Here is a 14,678-nt window from a genome sequence, read left to right as displayed (position 1 = left end):
CAGGGTAGCTCTTCAAGGGGGAGAATAAAAAGCACAAACGGCTTCAGCCTCCCCTCGCTTCCCCAGCAGGAAGGTGAGGGAAAGGATTTGGCCACGCGAGGGCTCTGTAAGGACAAGAAAGCAAGTCACAGGAGGCCGGCCCCAGCAGGGCTCGAAGGGGCCTGGTGCTGGGGCAGGGCTGCTGCTTTGCTTGTTTCTGCCCAGGGGTAGGATGTTTAGACTCGCATTAAGGGTCAGCTTTGGAACTGCTCGATGATGCCCCCTTGTCAAGGAAGAAGTCTGTCTGTGGCTGTTTTTACTAGTGTTTCTCCCAAAATTTTTAGGGACACAGGTATAGGAGGATGTAGCACCTGTAGTGCAACCTCAGTACACCAGCACAATGTAGAAGTACAGCATCTACTTTCAGCAACACTGACAACAAACTGAGAAATGCTACTTCCAGATTTGAGTCAAATTACTTGTTACCTACTGTGCTAGAGCTAGAAAACCCTGAATAAGCATATAAAATATTAAGAGTGGTTTATAGAGGAATTTTTGCTGCTTTCTGTAGCCAGGACTTGCACAGGTTCACTGCTGCCTTTACCTGAAGAGCTGTTGTACACTGCATAGAGTAGCTGCTAGTGACAATACAGATCACCTTCCTCCTTGCTGTCTTGCCCTGCACTTTGCTGTATTTATTGAGTTACTTAAGTGATAGCAGCGAGGAAAAAGGAAGATGCTTGTATTCTAGCCAACTCGGAAAGAGATCAGATAGATATTTTACTCTCTTCACACCAAGAAACAGGTTCTGACAAATTAAATTAATTTATTTTGTACAAATGATAGTGATGTCATAGTTAATACAGTAGGAAGGATATGTAATTTTATACACCTGTTTTTTTTTTAACATTACAAAATGCCCTGAAAAGACAAGGATGGTGAGTGACTGTTTTTTCAAACAGAGTGTCCTGACACTGATCACATTCTACTCTGAAAACATTATAACCTTTAAAAAACAAACAAACAAACACAGCAACAGAGCCACCAATTCCAGTTATCCTCTGACATACAGTACGAAGTGTTAACAACACTTACTTGAAAGGCAGGAAAAATTGGTCAAGTGTCAGTTAACTCATGGAAAGCTTAAAGTGTGCTTTAGTCAGTGCAAATAGAGGAATGTGTCAACTTCTGTAGTGTCTGATGACCTGGTTAAATCTGGCGACTTATCCCTGAGAAAGCACCTTCTCTCTGCAAGTCTCTCGGAGTTTGTTGATGGTTGCCATGGACAAGCTTCCAGGGTCTGTGAATATTTTCTGGGGGCAAAAGGAGAAAATTCTTAGTTAAAATTCTGGCTTTGGATGACATGCTGGAATTCTCACATAATTCTCTGAAGTGTGAAATCTCTGCTTTGATACCTGTACTGTGAAATGCTTACTGCTGTTTGGCTTCCTTTGTAACAGGGGAGCATCTTCATCTACTCTGTCGTAAAGACACGGTAAACCTGCAGCTCATAACAAGTGCCGTGAGTTATGGAAAAGCAACAATACAAAAGCTAGTTTGAATATAAGTGTCCAGTTAAAATTATTTCAAAGGCATTTGTGTTGGTGGATGGCAGGCATATTTAGAATGTATTAAGCCATCCTGGCTAATGCTACAAAGCACCAGTGCATTTCTCATGTGGTGCTAGCATAGGTTGTTCAGGTCCTGGAACACATACATACGTATATACACTGTGTGCCTACTGCAAAAAAAAAAAAAAAAAAAAAGAAATTTTAATCCCTTGCTACACTACCTTTGCTCTTCTTGTCTACCAGGCTTTCCAGGGTAGTAATGTATGTGGATGTATGAATTTGAGACATTTCAAATGCTGTCATACATATCTGTAATATTTTTTTGCTTTGACTTCTTGCTCAAGAACAATACGTTTGTTTCCGCTACTTCATCTAAAACTTCTGACTGAACAAAACTATGAAGCAAGCTGCAAGTTTATGCACTTTAATCTACAGTAAAGATGTGTGGGCTCCTAAGTTCTCTGTAGTTGTAACTGACAACTCTGGAGATGAGATTATAAATGAGCCAGTTCTGAACAGCATTCTGGTAAAGAAGCCTGCATTGCATTAAACTAAAAACTTAAGGGTTTTTTCTGTTCAGGGGAGGGAGGCATAAAATACTCAGCTGTCATCACCTCTACTGGTATCTGTACTGCTGGAAAAAAAACAACAAACCCAAAAGTATACATTTTAAAGTTACATAAGAACCTAACCTAAATTGTTTATTTAATTGCCTTGAAAGCCCCCTCGCTACAGTAACCAATGCAGTTAAACTGTTTTATTCAGGGCAACTGTAGCTGATTTTCTAAAATGCAATGTAATTGCTGCTGTAAAATGTAATGTAATTAAAGGGCATTGGGGGGGGGAGTCCTCCAAGGACAAGTATTTGTATCAGCCTCTGAACTAGTATTCTCATGGCAGTTAACATTTAACAAAACTCTTATTCTAAACCTTTTATTAAATGGGAAACCCCACCTGTGACTTATTTTTCTTTTGCTTTTTTAACTAAAAGGCTCCCAAACACTAGAAGTTGTGTATTTTTCTTCTATATGAACAAAAATGAAATGTAATGTGAATGACATCCTACTGTGACAGACCTATGCGCAGAGCTCTGACATGAGCATGAAACTTTTGGGGGTAAAAGTCACTTACTGGGACGTAGTTTTGTGCACGCTTAGCAAACAACGATAGCGGAGTTGGCCAAGTAATGTATGACAGATGTGCTCCTGTTATTGTTTTGCAACTAACATCTTTTGCATTTCCATCTTGAGTTAAAGTCTGAATCTAATGTTCTGTACAGATCTGGCATCCAATCTATTAATAATTTACAAGAATAAGTCTTAGTTTGCAGATTGTCATAAGACTTGAGCACTCAACTTCATGATTTTTTGTCTGGAAATAAGAACTTAGTGCTACCTTTTTGTTCTAAACAGAATGCTTTATATTCTGGCACGATGAAGATTTATCAGCGCAAGTTTAAAATTAGCTTCGTGTCTATTCTATGATAATCCATTACAATTCATCTGAAAAAAGCACAGGAACACAATCTATAGTTCACTGAAAGAATGCACTGAAGTTATTTTCTTGTCAGACTTCCTGCCTCATCTAGTAAAAAGGGCAAAAAGTATTTTTTCCTTTATGACAGATAATGTGATGGCTTACTACATCTGGGTTTAGATAATAATTCTTTAAAAAAATTCTTTAAAAAGTTTGCATTTCTTACATAAAAGCATTCTCTATCCTTTTGGAAATTCCTACAGATAGATTTCTCCTAGCTGTATCCATCTTTTGACTGAGCAAAACATTTCTAAGTCAGTCTTGGTTTTAATTTGTAACAACTAAAAGCTGCAGAGAATTTACCTGCATGAAGCTGTGACACTCCGTTACAAATGTTCCTTTGGTGATCTGCTTAAATTTATCACAAATATCAGGGAAGTTCGTGGCTTCCAAAATAAACGCTTGGTGTTGCTTAATTAACGTTAAGGCCACACGGAATATGATCTTTGACCCTTCATAAAATAAACAATCCCATATTCGGAACACAGTCTGCAGGAAAGGAGAGAATTCAGATTACAGCTGCTTGGTTTCCAGTAGGTAATTATTACTGAAGCACTACAAATGAAATAACAATTATGAGTGTACATTAAGAGAACTTTATGTTACCAATTACCTCTACTGGAAGAATGTCAATGAACAAGCATATAAACCAGCGTGACACCACCAGGGTCCACATGACTCCATGTCTTTCCATCAGCTCTGCCACAGCCGGAACTTTCATTTTCACCAGTTCTCCAAGGACTTCCTGATCAGTTTTCAGGCCCAACATTGCAGGACTGTAATAATCTTGGAGAAAAGAAACCAAAATTCAGGAATCTGTGGACGTGATTTTTCCACAAAATTGAAGAGAACATCCTGTACAGCTCAGTATATAAAGGCATGTTGAGCCTATGAATCCCAAGTTGGAATAAATTAAACCATGCAATGAAGACGCCTGCATTGTGGTCACACAGCACTTCTCTTTCAGCCAAGGCTGATCCCTCTACACAAACACTTCATTCATGCCTACCAAAGTATCTTCTTTCTCTCTGATGTTTTTTGGCAATTCATTCTTCCTTCCCAAGGAAGGATAATCGAGGTAGTTTTTAACTACTAGCTTAAACTACAAAAGTCTCACTAATATTTAAACAGTTCAATATAACCACCACCTCCTTCCCAGGTGTTTGAGGCTGCACACCTCCCTGTCCCCATAATACCTAGACAGGTAACCAAAACCACAAGCCATAGCCTTTAGACTGGGTCCAGTCACAAACTGGAAATGTGAATTTCTGAGAGTGTCAGCTGTGCAGGGGTGCTGGAGGCCAGATGCCACTTCTGCTAGGGTGTGACCTAGCCATTAAGTTAAAGAGTTTTTCCTCTCTTTTTCTCTGAGCCAAGGAAATCCAACTTTTCATAGAATAATTCCAAAAGGATGTAAATGACCGGTCCCCCAGGCAACATCTCTTCCTACTTAATTTATCTGCAAGACAGGTTGAAATTATACCTACATCTCTTGCACTGCTGGTCACTACACTGAACTGTTAAATCCAAAATTAAGAAAAATGGAGCACACTACGACTGTTACTCCAGAGCCTGTTTGACAATGTAACCATTTTCATTACCAAGGTGCAGGCTGAGTAACAAGCATCTCTGCTCTATAAACAGGTAGTTCTGGGTATACTTAAGGGAAGAAAAAGATTATTTTAGTTCATAAGCGTTCAGATGGCCCAGCAAGGGAGAAGAATTACACAGATGTTGAAGGAATTCATATTTTGGGTTTAGATGTTGACAGAAACATTTAAGCTGGACTTCGTGGCTCCAGCCCTGGGAGGCAGTCCTTGATGGTTCACTAGTGCTTTGCTAACAAGAAATGTTATGTTATTAACAATGTTTACTGAAAGAAAGAATTAGTGACACAAGCATCTTTGTACATGTTTCTTTCCTTCACTGATTCTGGAAAGCTGCAATTCAGGTTTCTCTAATTTAGCTGGTTTCTGCCAAGGTTCCCAGACATACACAGCATAGACTGACGGTTCACGTGGATGTGAAGGAATCAGAAAAAGCAAAGTCCATTTGTCTGAAATAATTTTAATAAAACCTCCCAGTGCCACAAATAATAAGTTTAAGAAGATATCCAAATTATGCAGTACATTTATAACCACTTTAATTTCTCTAATGAAAAGAGCAGTTTAATATTCCACTCTTTTCTGTCAAAGGTTTTCCTGAACAGACTTCCCACCCCAGGACCTATTTGCTCTATGTTTGTCCTGTCCAAACTGCAGAACATCTACAGGAGTTTTTATGGTACTAAGGAGCATTGCATTTAACCTTTAGGAATCTAGCTTTTTGCCTGTGATCCTTATTTTCTTTGTTCCCATTGAAGAATGATAGGTAAAACTCCTCTACAGACATAAGAGTCACTGCCACTATAGACATTCCTTTAACCCTTTGCCTTTCAATTGCTTGTAGGGAAACCTCCGAGAGCTAAAGCACAAGTAATCCCTTGAAAAAGTGTACTAAGACCAGAATCACAAATCCAAGAGAAAAACCTCTCTTTCTGCATATGTTGTGGTAGTGTTGTGCTCATCTGTGAACCGGAATGCAGATAAAGTAATGTTTACTGGCTGAGTAAACCTTTTTTAAAATGCTGCTTTAATGTAAGTGAAAAAACAATCAATCATATTTCAATAATTCCTTCCCTTTCCTACCCTTCCTCCTCCTCTCATACATCCACAAACCATTTTTTTTCTTTTTTGTGCTCCTGAGGCATGCAAGTACTTAAAAGTTCTTCCAAGTTACCACCAGGCAAGTGTCCTCAGGAAGAAGGACAGCAGCCCACACACTCTCTGCTCTGCTGCAATCATCCCCTATGCTGAAATCAATAGCAGCTGCTATTTTTAATTTGTACAGCAAAGTAAATGTCAGTATCTCAGTGAGAACACAACCAGACACCCACTGAACTTTTTGAGAGCTGGTGAGTAAAAAGTTAACACCCAGGCAACTTGGATACGTCACTCCTTGAATTACTGAAGCAGCACGCAGCTGGGAAGCCTCGGCGTAAATTAAAATTTCGTTCAAGTTTGTTAGAGCGTACTGCTGGACAGAAAGGAAAAAGGAACTATTCATCTATCTGGGACAGCCTCCTGCCGTTCTCACGGAGCAGGAGCAGCTCCCATGTGCCCTGGTACACAGCACTGCAACGTTCAGCCCAGCACCGCTGCAAAACAAGCCAGTGGAGTGATTAACAATTTTATGCAAATACCAGTAACTGAGTAGCAGGTTTTTTCCAGGATATTAGCTGCCAGTTCACAACAGAAGTTACATTAAATGAATCTGCATCCAAGACATTTTTATATGTAATTATTATACATTAATTATAGTTACTGTGAGTATTAATTACAATTATTACACATAATTAACATGTAATTGCAATTTAATATATATGATTTTATTTTATATATATACACGCACTTTTATACATAAATGTATGGTTATAAAATTAGCTCTGCAAATTAGGAAAGCTGCACTTCTAATCCTCCAGAAACATTCCTGCAGGACCCCGTGTTTGTGCAAAACCTACCCACAGATCATTTACAAGGAACATAACAGCATTGCAGTAGCCCAGATCTAACTGTACGGCTCTAACGTCGATCTTCTGAGGGCAGCGTTACCCCTGGAGGGGTGCCAGGCCTCCGGGTACAGCCGCCCCAGGGTACAGCCAGCAGCACCCACACCTGTACTCTGCACAAGGGTCCCGCACCAAGTCATCAGGGCTACGCAGGGATAGCTGGAACTACACGGGCGGGTCAGAAGAGGATCCAGCGTCATGCTTAAGCCACCTACCATGGTCCATGTCTGGCCTCACTAGTGAAAATGATTTTGTAACTTGGTTTGGTGCCTAAGTGCTTGGTAACATTTAACTCACGTGGCTCTTCTGTTTTGTTCTTATTTGCTAGGGATGCCCAGTCCCTAAGCCTTCTGGAAATGTCCCCTTAGCAGAAATCCTGCAGCTCTCCTTTGCTGCAAACGTTTCACTGTGTGCTCTATTTTCCTAATCTTTTATAATTGGCTGCTCTGCCCATAATCTCTCCCTAAAGTCACGATATCCTTGTTTATAAAAACAAGACTACGCAAGCCTAACCCTCCCCACACCCCACAAAGCTGTTTTTCACAAGATACTGTGCAGCAAATTATTTGTACTCACCTACCATCAAAATACATTAGCTTTATGTTCCTTTCGTATCTTATCTTACAAATGATTTGAAATTTCTGGATTTGCATGATCCACATTTAATTATTTTTCCCCGCTCAATAATCTGGCAAAATACTGAGCAGCTGATGACCCAGAATGGACCTGAGTCAGTAACTGCTCCCAATCTGCCACTTACTAATTTAAAAAAAAAAAAAAAAAAAAATCAAATGTAGGCTAATTACATTGCGTATCTATTGATCTAGGTTGGTTTATAGGAAAGTACTCTGACAATATATCATCCTCCTGAAAAAACACATAGCCAGATTGCTTCCTTGTATTCCTCTAATTGTCAAACGGAAGTGATAATGCTAACATTTAGGTGATCACACACTACATTACTGTTCACCACATCTTCTGGAAGGCAAGAAATTAAATATTGTATTATAAATTATTATTATAGTCTATTATTAAGTTATTATTAGATTCCAGAAAAATGTCTAGATGAAAATTAAGTTTCCCAATATGAAACTCCCCGTTTCCAAGCTCTTCTGTGAATTGGTCCTAGGGCTTCACTTAACTTTCCTCTCAGCTTTCCTTTCTTGCTTACCCATATGCACCTGCTTTGCCTACTCTGTCGTTCCTGGTGCCTGCCTATGGATTTTGGATGCCTCGCTAGGTTTAGGAGTGCCCAAGAGTGTAGCAGAGGGCAATGCAGGCAGCACCCCACATGGAATTCGCCCCACCAAGTGCCCCTTCCTCATCAAAGTCCTGACACTGAACAGCAGCGCAGGCCCATGGCTCTGCCGGGATTGTCAGCTTCTCTTCCTCTTGAAGTCAAGCAGCAAAAAGGAAAAGCCAGCTTCACCAGCTGCCAGGTATTTCATCACTACTGTACAACACAGGTGACTAGACGAAGGGACTTTTTCCCTTGTTCAAAGGGCTTTTTGTTACTTAACACTGCACTGACTGTGGCATGGGGTCACTGAGCTTGAAACCTGTTCTAGCTCAGCATCTGGCAAAGAGATGTTCCTTAAACTACCTTTCACTGTCTCCCTATCACAATAGTTAGCACCTCTCTGAATCCTACCAGGATGTCCAGGACTGTGACTATCTGCTTGTGCTCCAGAGCAGTAATTAGATTTGCAGGAAATAGGATAAAGCTTGTAGGGACTGTATGACCTTGTTACAAATAGATTAAGAGGTTCCAAAAATAAAAGTTTAAGAAGCAGTACGCTTATAGCCTTAAGTTACCTCTACAAGTCAGAGCTGCAGAAGTTAAAAAAAGAATCCTTCAAGTGTGTTGTGCATATGTCAGGTTAAATATAAATACTCCTACTAGAACTAACATGATATGAATTCTTAGTGTTATAGAAATACCCACGACAAGACCTCAGCTCTGCTACTTATCTTGCAGCATTTCTAACTGTTATTTCAAGAGCCTATATAACCTAGCCTGGGACAAACAGAGTTATTTGTCTTGGTGGTCCAATTCATTTAAACAAACTGAAAAATTAAAAATTAGCTGTTCTAAGGTTAACTAAAAATTAACTTTTCTCAGTAATGTAACGTATGTTCATAAGTAAAGTATTTTATGCACAAGAATATGTTTATAATGTTTATGAGAGCTCGGGGTGGGGGGGGAATTAAGTTCTCTCTCCTCCCGCAAACAAGCAAAAATCGTTCATTGTTACACCAACATGCAACATTCAAAAATGTCTCCTTGGTGTAGGTGCACATTGCCGTTCGCTACCGGAGGACTTCCCTGGAACCCAGAAGAGAAAAGCAGAGCAGGCCTCAATACTGGCAGGCAAAAGCAGAGGCCAGCTTAATGTAAAGCCTTCTAGTTCCACATTCCAAGTCAAAACAGAAACAGATTCCACCATGTGCCTTTGTGGGAAAAAAATCCTTTCCTATAATCCTATAAAACTTATCTATTTGCAAGTTACTGAACACAGGGGTTATTGTAAATAACCTTGGCAGCACAAAGCTTTCCTTTCCAAAAAGATATGCTATCATAGCTGAGTTTATGAACTTAGTGGAACACACATGAAATGAGTTTCATCAGTTATACGGAGGTCAAACTAGATTATGATAGCAATCCCTTCTCACCTTCAGAGCATCCAAATACCATTTATGCTATTCCTACACAATTTGACTCACTCATTCTCCCTGTTGGTGACTCTCAGCCTGCTTTGTCCAAGAAGGCAGGGCAATGTTCTGCTATTTTATTTCTACCATGGGATACTCCAAAAAGGTGCAGTAAGTCTTCTAAGAATCTACATCATAAATCTGGCATAAAAAGTTGGATAATCTGTGTTTGGGAGGAAATCAGAAAGTCACAACAGGAAAAGGAGGAAGACCAATTCTTTTTGCAATATCAGGCCAAAGTGACCCTCTGCAGATGTCCTGGCCAAAGTAATATACTGCAGATATGTGGTTAAACGGCAAGCTGAACTCTTAGCTATGTTATTTTTAAAACATAAATTCCTAATCCTCCAGGGAACTGAAAAAAAAAAAATCCAACAAACAAACCCAAAAAAGGTTGAAGCCATTTTTTTTCCTCCCTTTCATGAAACCAAACTGAACCAGAACTTCTGTCTGAGGTACTGAACTCACACCAGAACCAGCAATAGCCATATCATTCACAACTGAACATTAGCTTTAAAAAACCATAAGCAAGCCCAATTCATTTCAGATGGCAGAACTACCTTAAAAAAATAGAGAACGCAAGCATTTTATGAATGCTTATTGGTCATGATACTGAAGTCACACAAAATGTAGAATCCTACTACTTTGATTTACTATCAACACCTTTTCAGCAAGCACAAAAAGGCAGTTTGATTGTTTCTACATAATCCCATCTGCCTGTATTCATCTCTTGCTTCTGATCCCAAACTTGGAAAATGGATCCTGTGGAGCAGAAAGAGCCCTTTGGTTTCCTATTTGCATTTCACACAGCACAGTGGGATTCTGAGCAGATGTAGCAGCTACTGTTTGGAAATTGAAGAAAGATGCTTGTTAATTATAAAGACAATGGAAAGAGAGGCAAAGATGATATCCTTCCAGATATTACAGAAGGCAGAGATGAAATACAAAGAAACAAAGACTCCATGTGTAATCTCTCAGAGAAACAAACTTAAGTTGGGAGCATGTTAGAAAGCACAAATGCAACTTCCAGACACGCTAGCTATGGAGAATGAAACTGGCTATTTTTTAAAAATTTTTTTTTAAATACTCTGTTATGTGCTGCTCAGTAGAGATATTTGCATCCTTACGAACTAGTCTAGATTAAAGTTATAGCAAACCACCAAAACACTCTCGTACAGATTACGTTCTCCTTCCTTCCCTCTCGCCCCTCTTCGTATCCAGTACCATTGGAATTGCCCCTTTTGTGGATAGTGTTTTTTTCATAGTATCAGCGAGCTGATAGACACCAACGGAGACAGGTTATTCACCTCTTGGCTGTTTCCAAACAGCCTGGCCCGACTCTGGTCATTACACTCTATGAATTGCGCCACTCAGAAGAGTTACAAGCTTTGGAGAAGGCTGCAGCTTACTGGGTTGACGATGGTCCCAGGAGCCAAGGCTTTTAATTCAAAAAACACTTTGACAGACTTTTAACACCACTTTCCTCAAATGGAAGGGAAATGCATGAACAAGCGTTGAAGGTCACCACAACTGCTTATCATGCCTGTAGAGGAAGCAAACTTTTTTTTTTTTGTAAATGAGTTTACAATTGTACAGTGAGTCTTAATGACTGATGACTTCAGCTGAATAAGGATTCCTGGATCTGTGGCTTTTTTAATTCCTCTGTGGGATTAGGAATAGTAACTATTTTATCAGTTCACTGCACTGACAAGATTATTCTTAGCACCTCAGCACAAAAAACAGCATTTATATACTCTCACACTTAAGCAGCCCAGTGTCACATTTTCTGCTACAAGAACGCTACAGCCATGCTAGAGGAACTACCAAGCATGTTACTTGAAAGACTGGGACAGAAGCAGGAGACTTAAAACAGAGAGCTGGACAGATACACACGGTTCTAGCCTGATATTTGGAGAGGGAAACCAATCCAACCCTTCAGTCTGAAGGGAAGGGGAATGAAAGCCACAGTCCTCTTACTTCAACCTTGAAGAAGCTAACGAGAATTAATTTTAATCTTGAAGCAACAGGTTTTCAAACTATAAGAGGAACAAACGAGACTTCTCCACTAGCCATAAAGTGAAAGCTTAGTAAAGCATTCAAGTCTTCTGAACATAAAACACATGAATCAACCAAGGTTGTATTTCTCCAGCATCTCTCTGAAACTAAACAGAGTCACTTCTTGTACATTTCAGTAGACAAAAGTTACCATTCTGCACTGCACATGATTTTCTTCATATAGTTTCCTTTACTCCCAAAGCACATCTCCTTCCACAAACACATTCTTTATGTAGCCACCTATGCTGCATAGGCATTATACTATATTTTCAAACAATATCAAAGCCTGCTGTTGGTGCTTCTTCATACTATGCCATATTAAAAAAAAATATGGCAATTAAATTGAGCAATTTAAAATAAACAATTTTGCAGTATCTTAAGTCGCAAACATGATAAATCCAGAGTAAGCACGACTTAGCTCAGGAAAAGCCAAAGTAATCCTTGGGTATATTCACTACTGAAGGAGAAAGTACATCATCTCTGTGTATGACATTAGCAAAACTGAGGTTAGAAAACTGCATCCAGCTCTGATATTCACATTTAAGGCAGGAAGTTGAAGAACTGGAAAGGACGTGAAAGAAAGGGTTATAAACACTACTTACAAAAGTTGAGCTCTGTAAGGAATTTCTCTGTTTGTAGAATTTATGCAAGGAAAATGAAAAGCAAACTTAACCACTTCATAGAGAAAACACCCTAGGCATTATGGGCTTTTCAATATAGTAAGAGAAAGTCTTAAAAAGAAGCAATAGCTACAAGTTAGTACAAGGCAAATTCCAATAAAAAGTCTAGCAAACATTTTTAATAAGAGTGATTTATAGTTTGAATACACTACTGGGAGTGGTGGTAGGGTCTTCCTTTCAGACCAAGTTTGGGACCTTTCACAAAGACGAACTCTAGCCAAACGAGTCTGCTGCAGAGGGAATGGGAGGAAATACTACCATTTCCTCAGTGGGCTTCTGGTACAGCAAATCCAGTTACATTTCCAGTTTTATGAGTCTGGGTATTTAACACATGGATTACTTCAAGCACGTGAATACATCTTATGAGGATTTACAAGTTAAAATACAAAACCGTATGTTAGGATCTACATTAAGCACCTATAACGGCATTATCCATTTGTCAGCATGCTTCTTGCTGTCAAAGGAAGGCTGCATTATTAAAATCGTAGTTGAACATGCAGGGCCCTGGCTGACCATTAGAAGGTAAAAAAATATATACATATATATGCTATGAGAAATGAAATAAGCTACTCCAGCTTTGTGTCTCTGCTGCTTTAATTATGCAGCTAAAACAACACAATCCCTTTAACATGGAGACAGCTCTGTCAAAACTATAGTTTCAATACCACATGTGCACATTAGTGCTTTCACAACTAGAGCCATTAACTAAAACTGAAAAAAAACCCAAAACCTTCCCTCCAACGTGGCTATTCCGATAAAATATAAAGCACAAACTAAGCAAGGCTTGTGCTGCTTGCTAAGGCTTGGCCACTAATTGGTTTTTAAATGTCCAAAAAAAAAAAAAAAAAAGGGGTGGGGAAGGGAGACACCTCTTCCCCCAAACCCACACTTCTCTGTTTCCACCACTCTGCCCACCCTCCTCCTTTGTATGCAGCAAGGGAATTTTACTTTTGATCAGTCCTAACTAAACTAAAATTTCATTTAAAAAGTTTATTTTGCTGGTGGCTTTGGAAAGGGATGAAACTTTGATATACTGGGGAGATAAGCAAGCAAATACCACTGCCTGCACAGATAGCCAAAGGCTGCAGTCCCATCCAGAGCAGTACCACAAATGGCCTACTGAAGATACCTCAAGTTCAACATAATGAAATTATATTAACACAAGGCTTGCCTGCCACAAGGAGAGAGGCATACTTTACTTTTTTGAGTGGAATAAGTCATTTAAGTCCTGCTTCCAGGATAAATACAGCCATATCGAGGAACACAATATTCTTCAGCATTTTTAAACACTATGGGTCCTTTTGCTGCATAGCTGAAACTTAGCAGGTTTCCTCACAAAAGTAAGGCCGACCACATGCATATTCTTGTCATATACAGGAAACTTCTGGTTTAGACAAAACTGTAAGATTTCTACCCAGCTACCTAAAGCATGCCTACTAAATATTGAGATTGTTCTTTTATTGATGAGGCTTGTGATTTGGGGGGGGGGGGGGGTGTCACATACGATACGTATAGGAAATAAATTATTCCAAAAGTCTAAATATATGTATCATTTCAGAGAAGAAATACATCAGTTACTTCCGGCTTGCTCAAGTCTCCCAAATGCCCTAGCAGTTCAGATTTGTAAGTAATAAGCATTTTAGTCTTATCATGGTTTCTAAATACAGACACATGATGACTCCTACATTCCACCTTCAGCTTAACAGGACACTGCATGCTTAATTCCCAGGTAAATACAACTGACCTCTAATGTTCAAAGTTTAATGCTTTCATCATGGCTGCTGGTTAACAGTAAAACATGTTGAAGTCCCATATTTCAAAACTCTTAATTATTCAGCCTACCAGCCAAGCATTCCTCTCTCCTAGCAGTAGACATGATGTACTTCAGAGGTGCGTATTGCTATGGCTTCACATGCGATCACAGAGGAACTCTCTTAAGGATTAGCGAGAACTCTGCCAGCTCATGGCCCTGTAGCTGGGTGCTCCCAGAGGAGGAAGGTAAGCAAACAGCCCAGAACTGATCAATCTGCTGAAATTTTCTGGGTTGATGGAGTTATAAAAAAGCTTGGTTATCAAAAACTACTTTGCAAGCTACTTTGTTATGCATAGCCTTGCAAGGAGCTTTCCACACCAAAGGCACATGCCTGTGGTGCTCAAATCTTCTCTGTGAAAGGACACAATTTTCATCAAAACAGTCTCCTTCACAGGCTGCAAATTCAGCTCAACATTACTACTATTCAGGTCTACCACTGTCTTTTACCTGCGCAGCTGAATAAAATCTTTCATGTGAAACAAAGTTCCACTCTCCTTTGGAGAATCAGGTCTTAAAAGATGCAGCTGCCTAGCCAGTTCTGCATTCAGAGGTTCCCTGGCAATACCCAATCAGGGTATTAAAATAAATTCAGCGACAAGAATGAAATAAATACATGCTTAACTTAACAGCCAACATGCCTTCACCAAGGGCAAACCATGTCTGACAAATTTGGTGGCCTTCTACGATAGGGTTACAGCACTGCTGGATAGGGAAAGAGCAACTGA

At 39.6% G+C, this 14,678-nt stretch overlaps 1 protein-coding gene across 2 annotated transcripts in view; it reads right to left on the bottom strand.

Moving 5' to 3' along the window:
- Positions 1–827: 827 nt before the first annotated feature.
- The window catches only part of GRTP1 (growth hormone regulated TBC protein 1), a 44,784-nt gene continuing 30,933 nt past the window's right edge, over positions 828–14,678 (bottom strand). The window contains exons 6-8 of one of the 2 annotated variants that reach the window (XM_068418827.1): positions 3,700–3,872; positions 3,390–3,575; positions 828–1,292 (exon numbers count right to left, since the gene is read on the bottom strand). In XM_068418827.1, the coding sequence (XP_068274928.1) occupies positions 1,203–1,292; positions 3,390–3,575; positions 3,700–3,872 (449 nt within the window). In that variant the 3' untranslated portion in view covers positions 828–1,202. The remainder of the gene's footprint in view (positions 1,293–3,389; positions 3,576–3,699; positions 3,873–14,678) is intronic. The other variant, XM_068418834.1, reaches the window with a different exon arrangement.

The sequence above is a fragment of the Nyctibius grandis genome, chromosome 2, assembly GCF_013368605.1.
Source record: "Nyctibius grandis isolate bNycGra1 chromosome 2, bNycGra1.pri, whole genome shotgun sequence".
NCBI classification, from domain to species: domain Eukaryota; kingdom Metazoa; phylum Chordata; class Aves; order Nyctibiiformes; family Nyctibiidae; genus Nyctibius; species Nyctibius grandis.
This window is presented reverse-complemented; position numbering and strand designations above follow the sequence as displayed.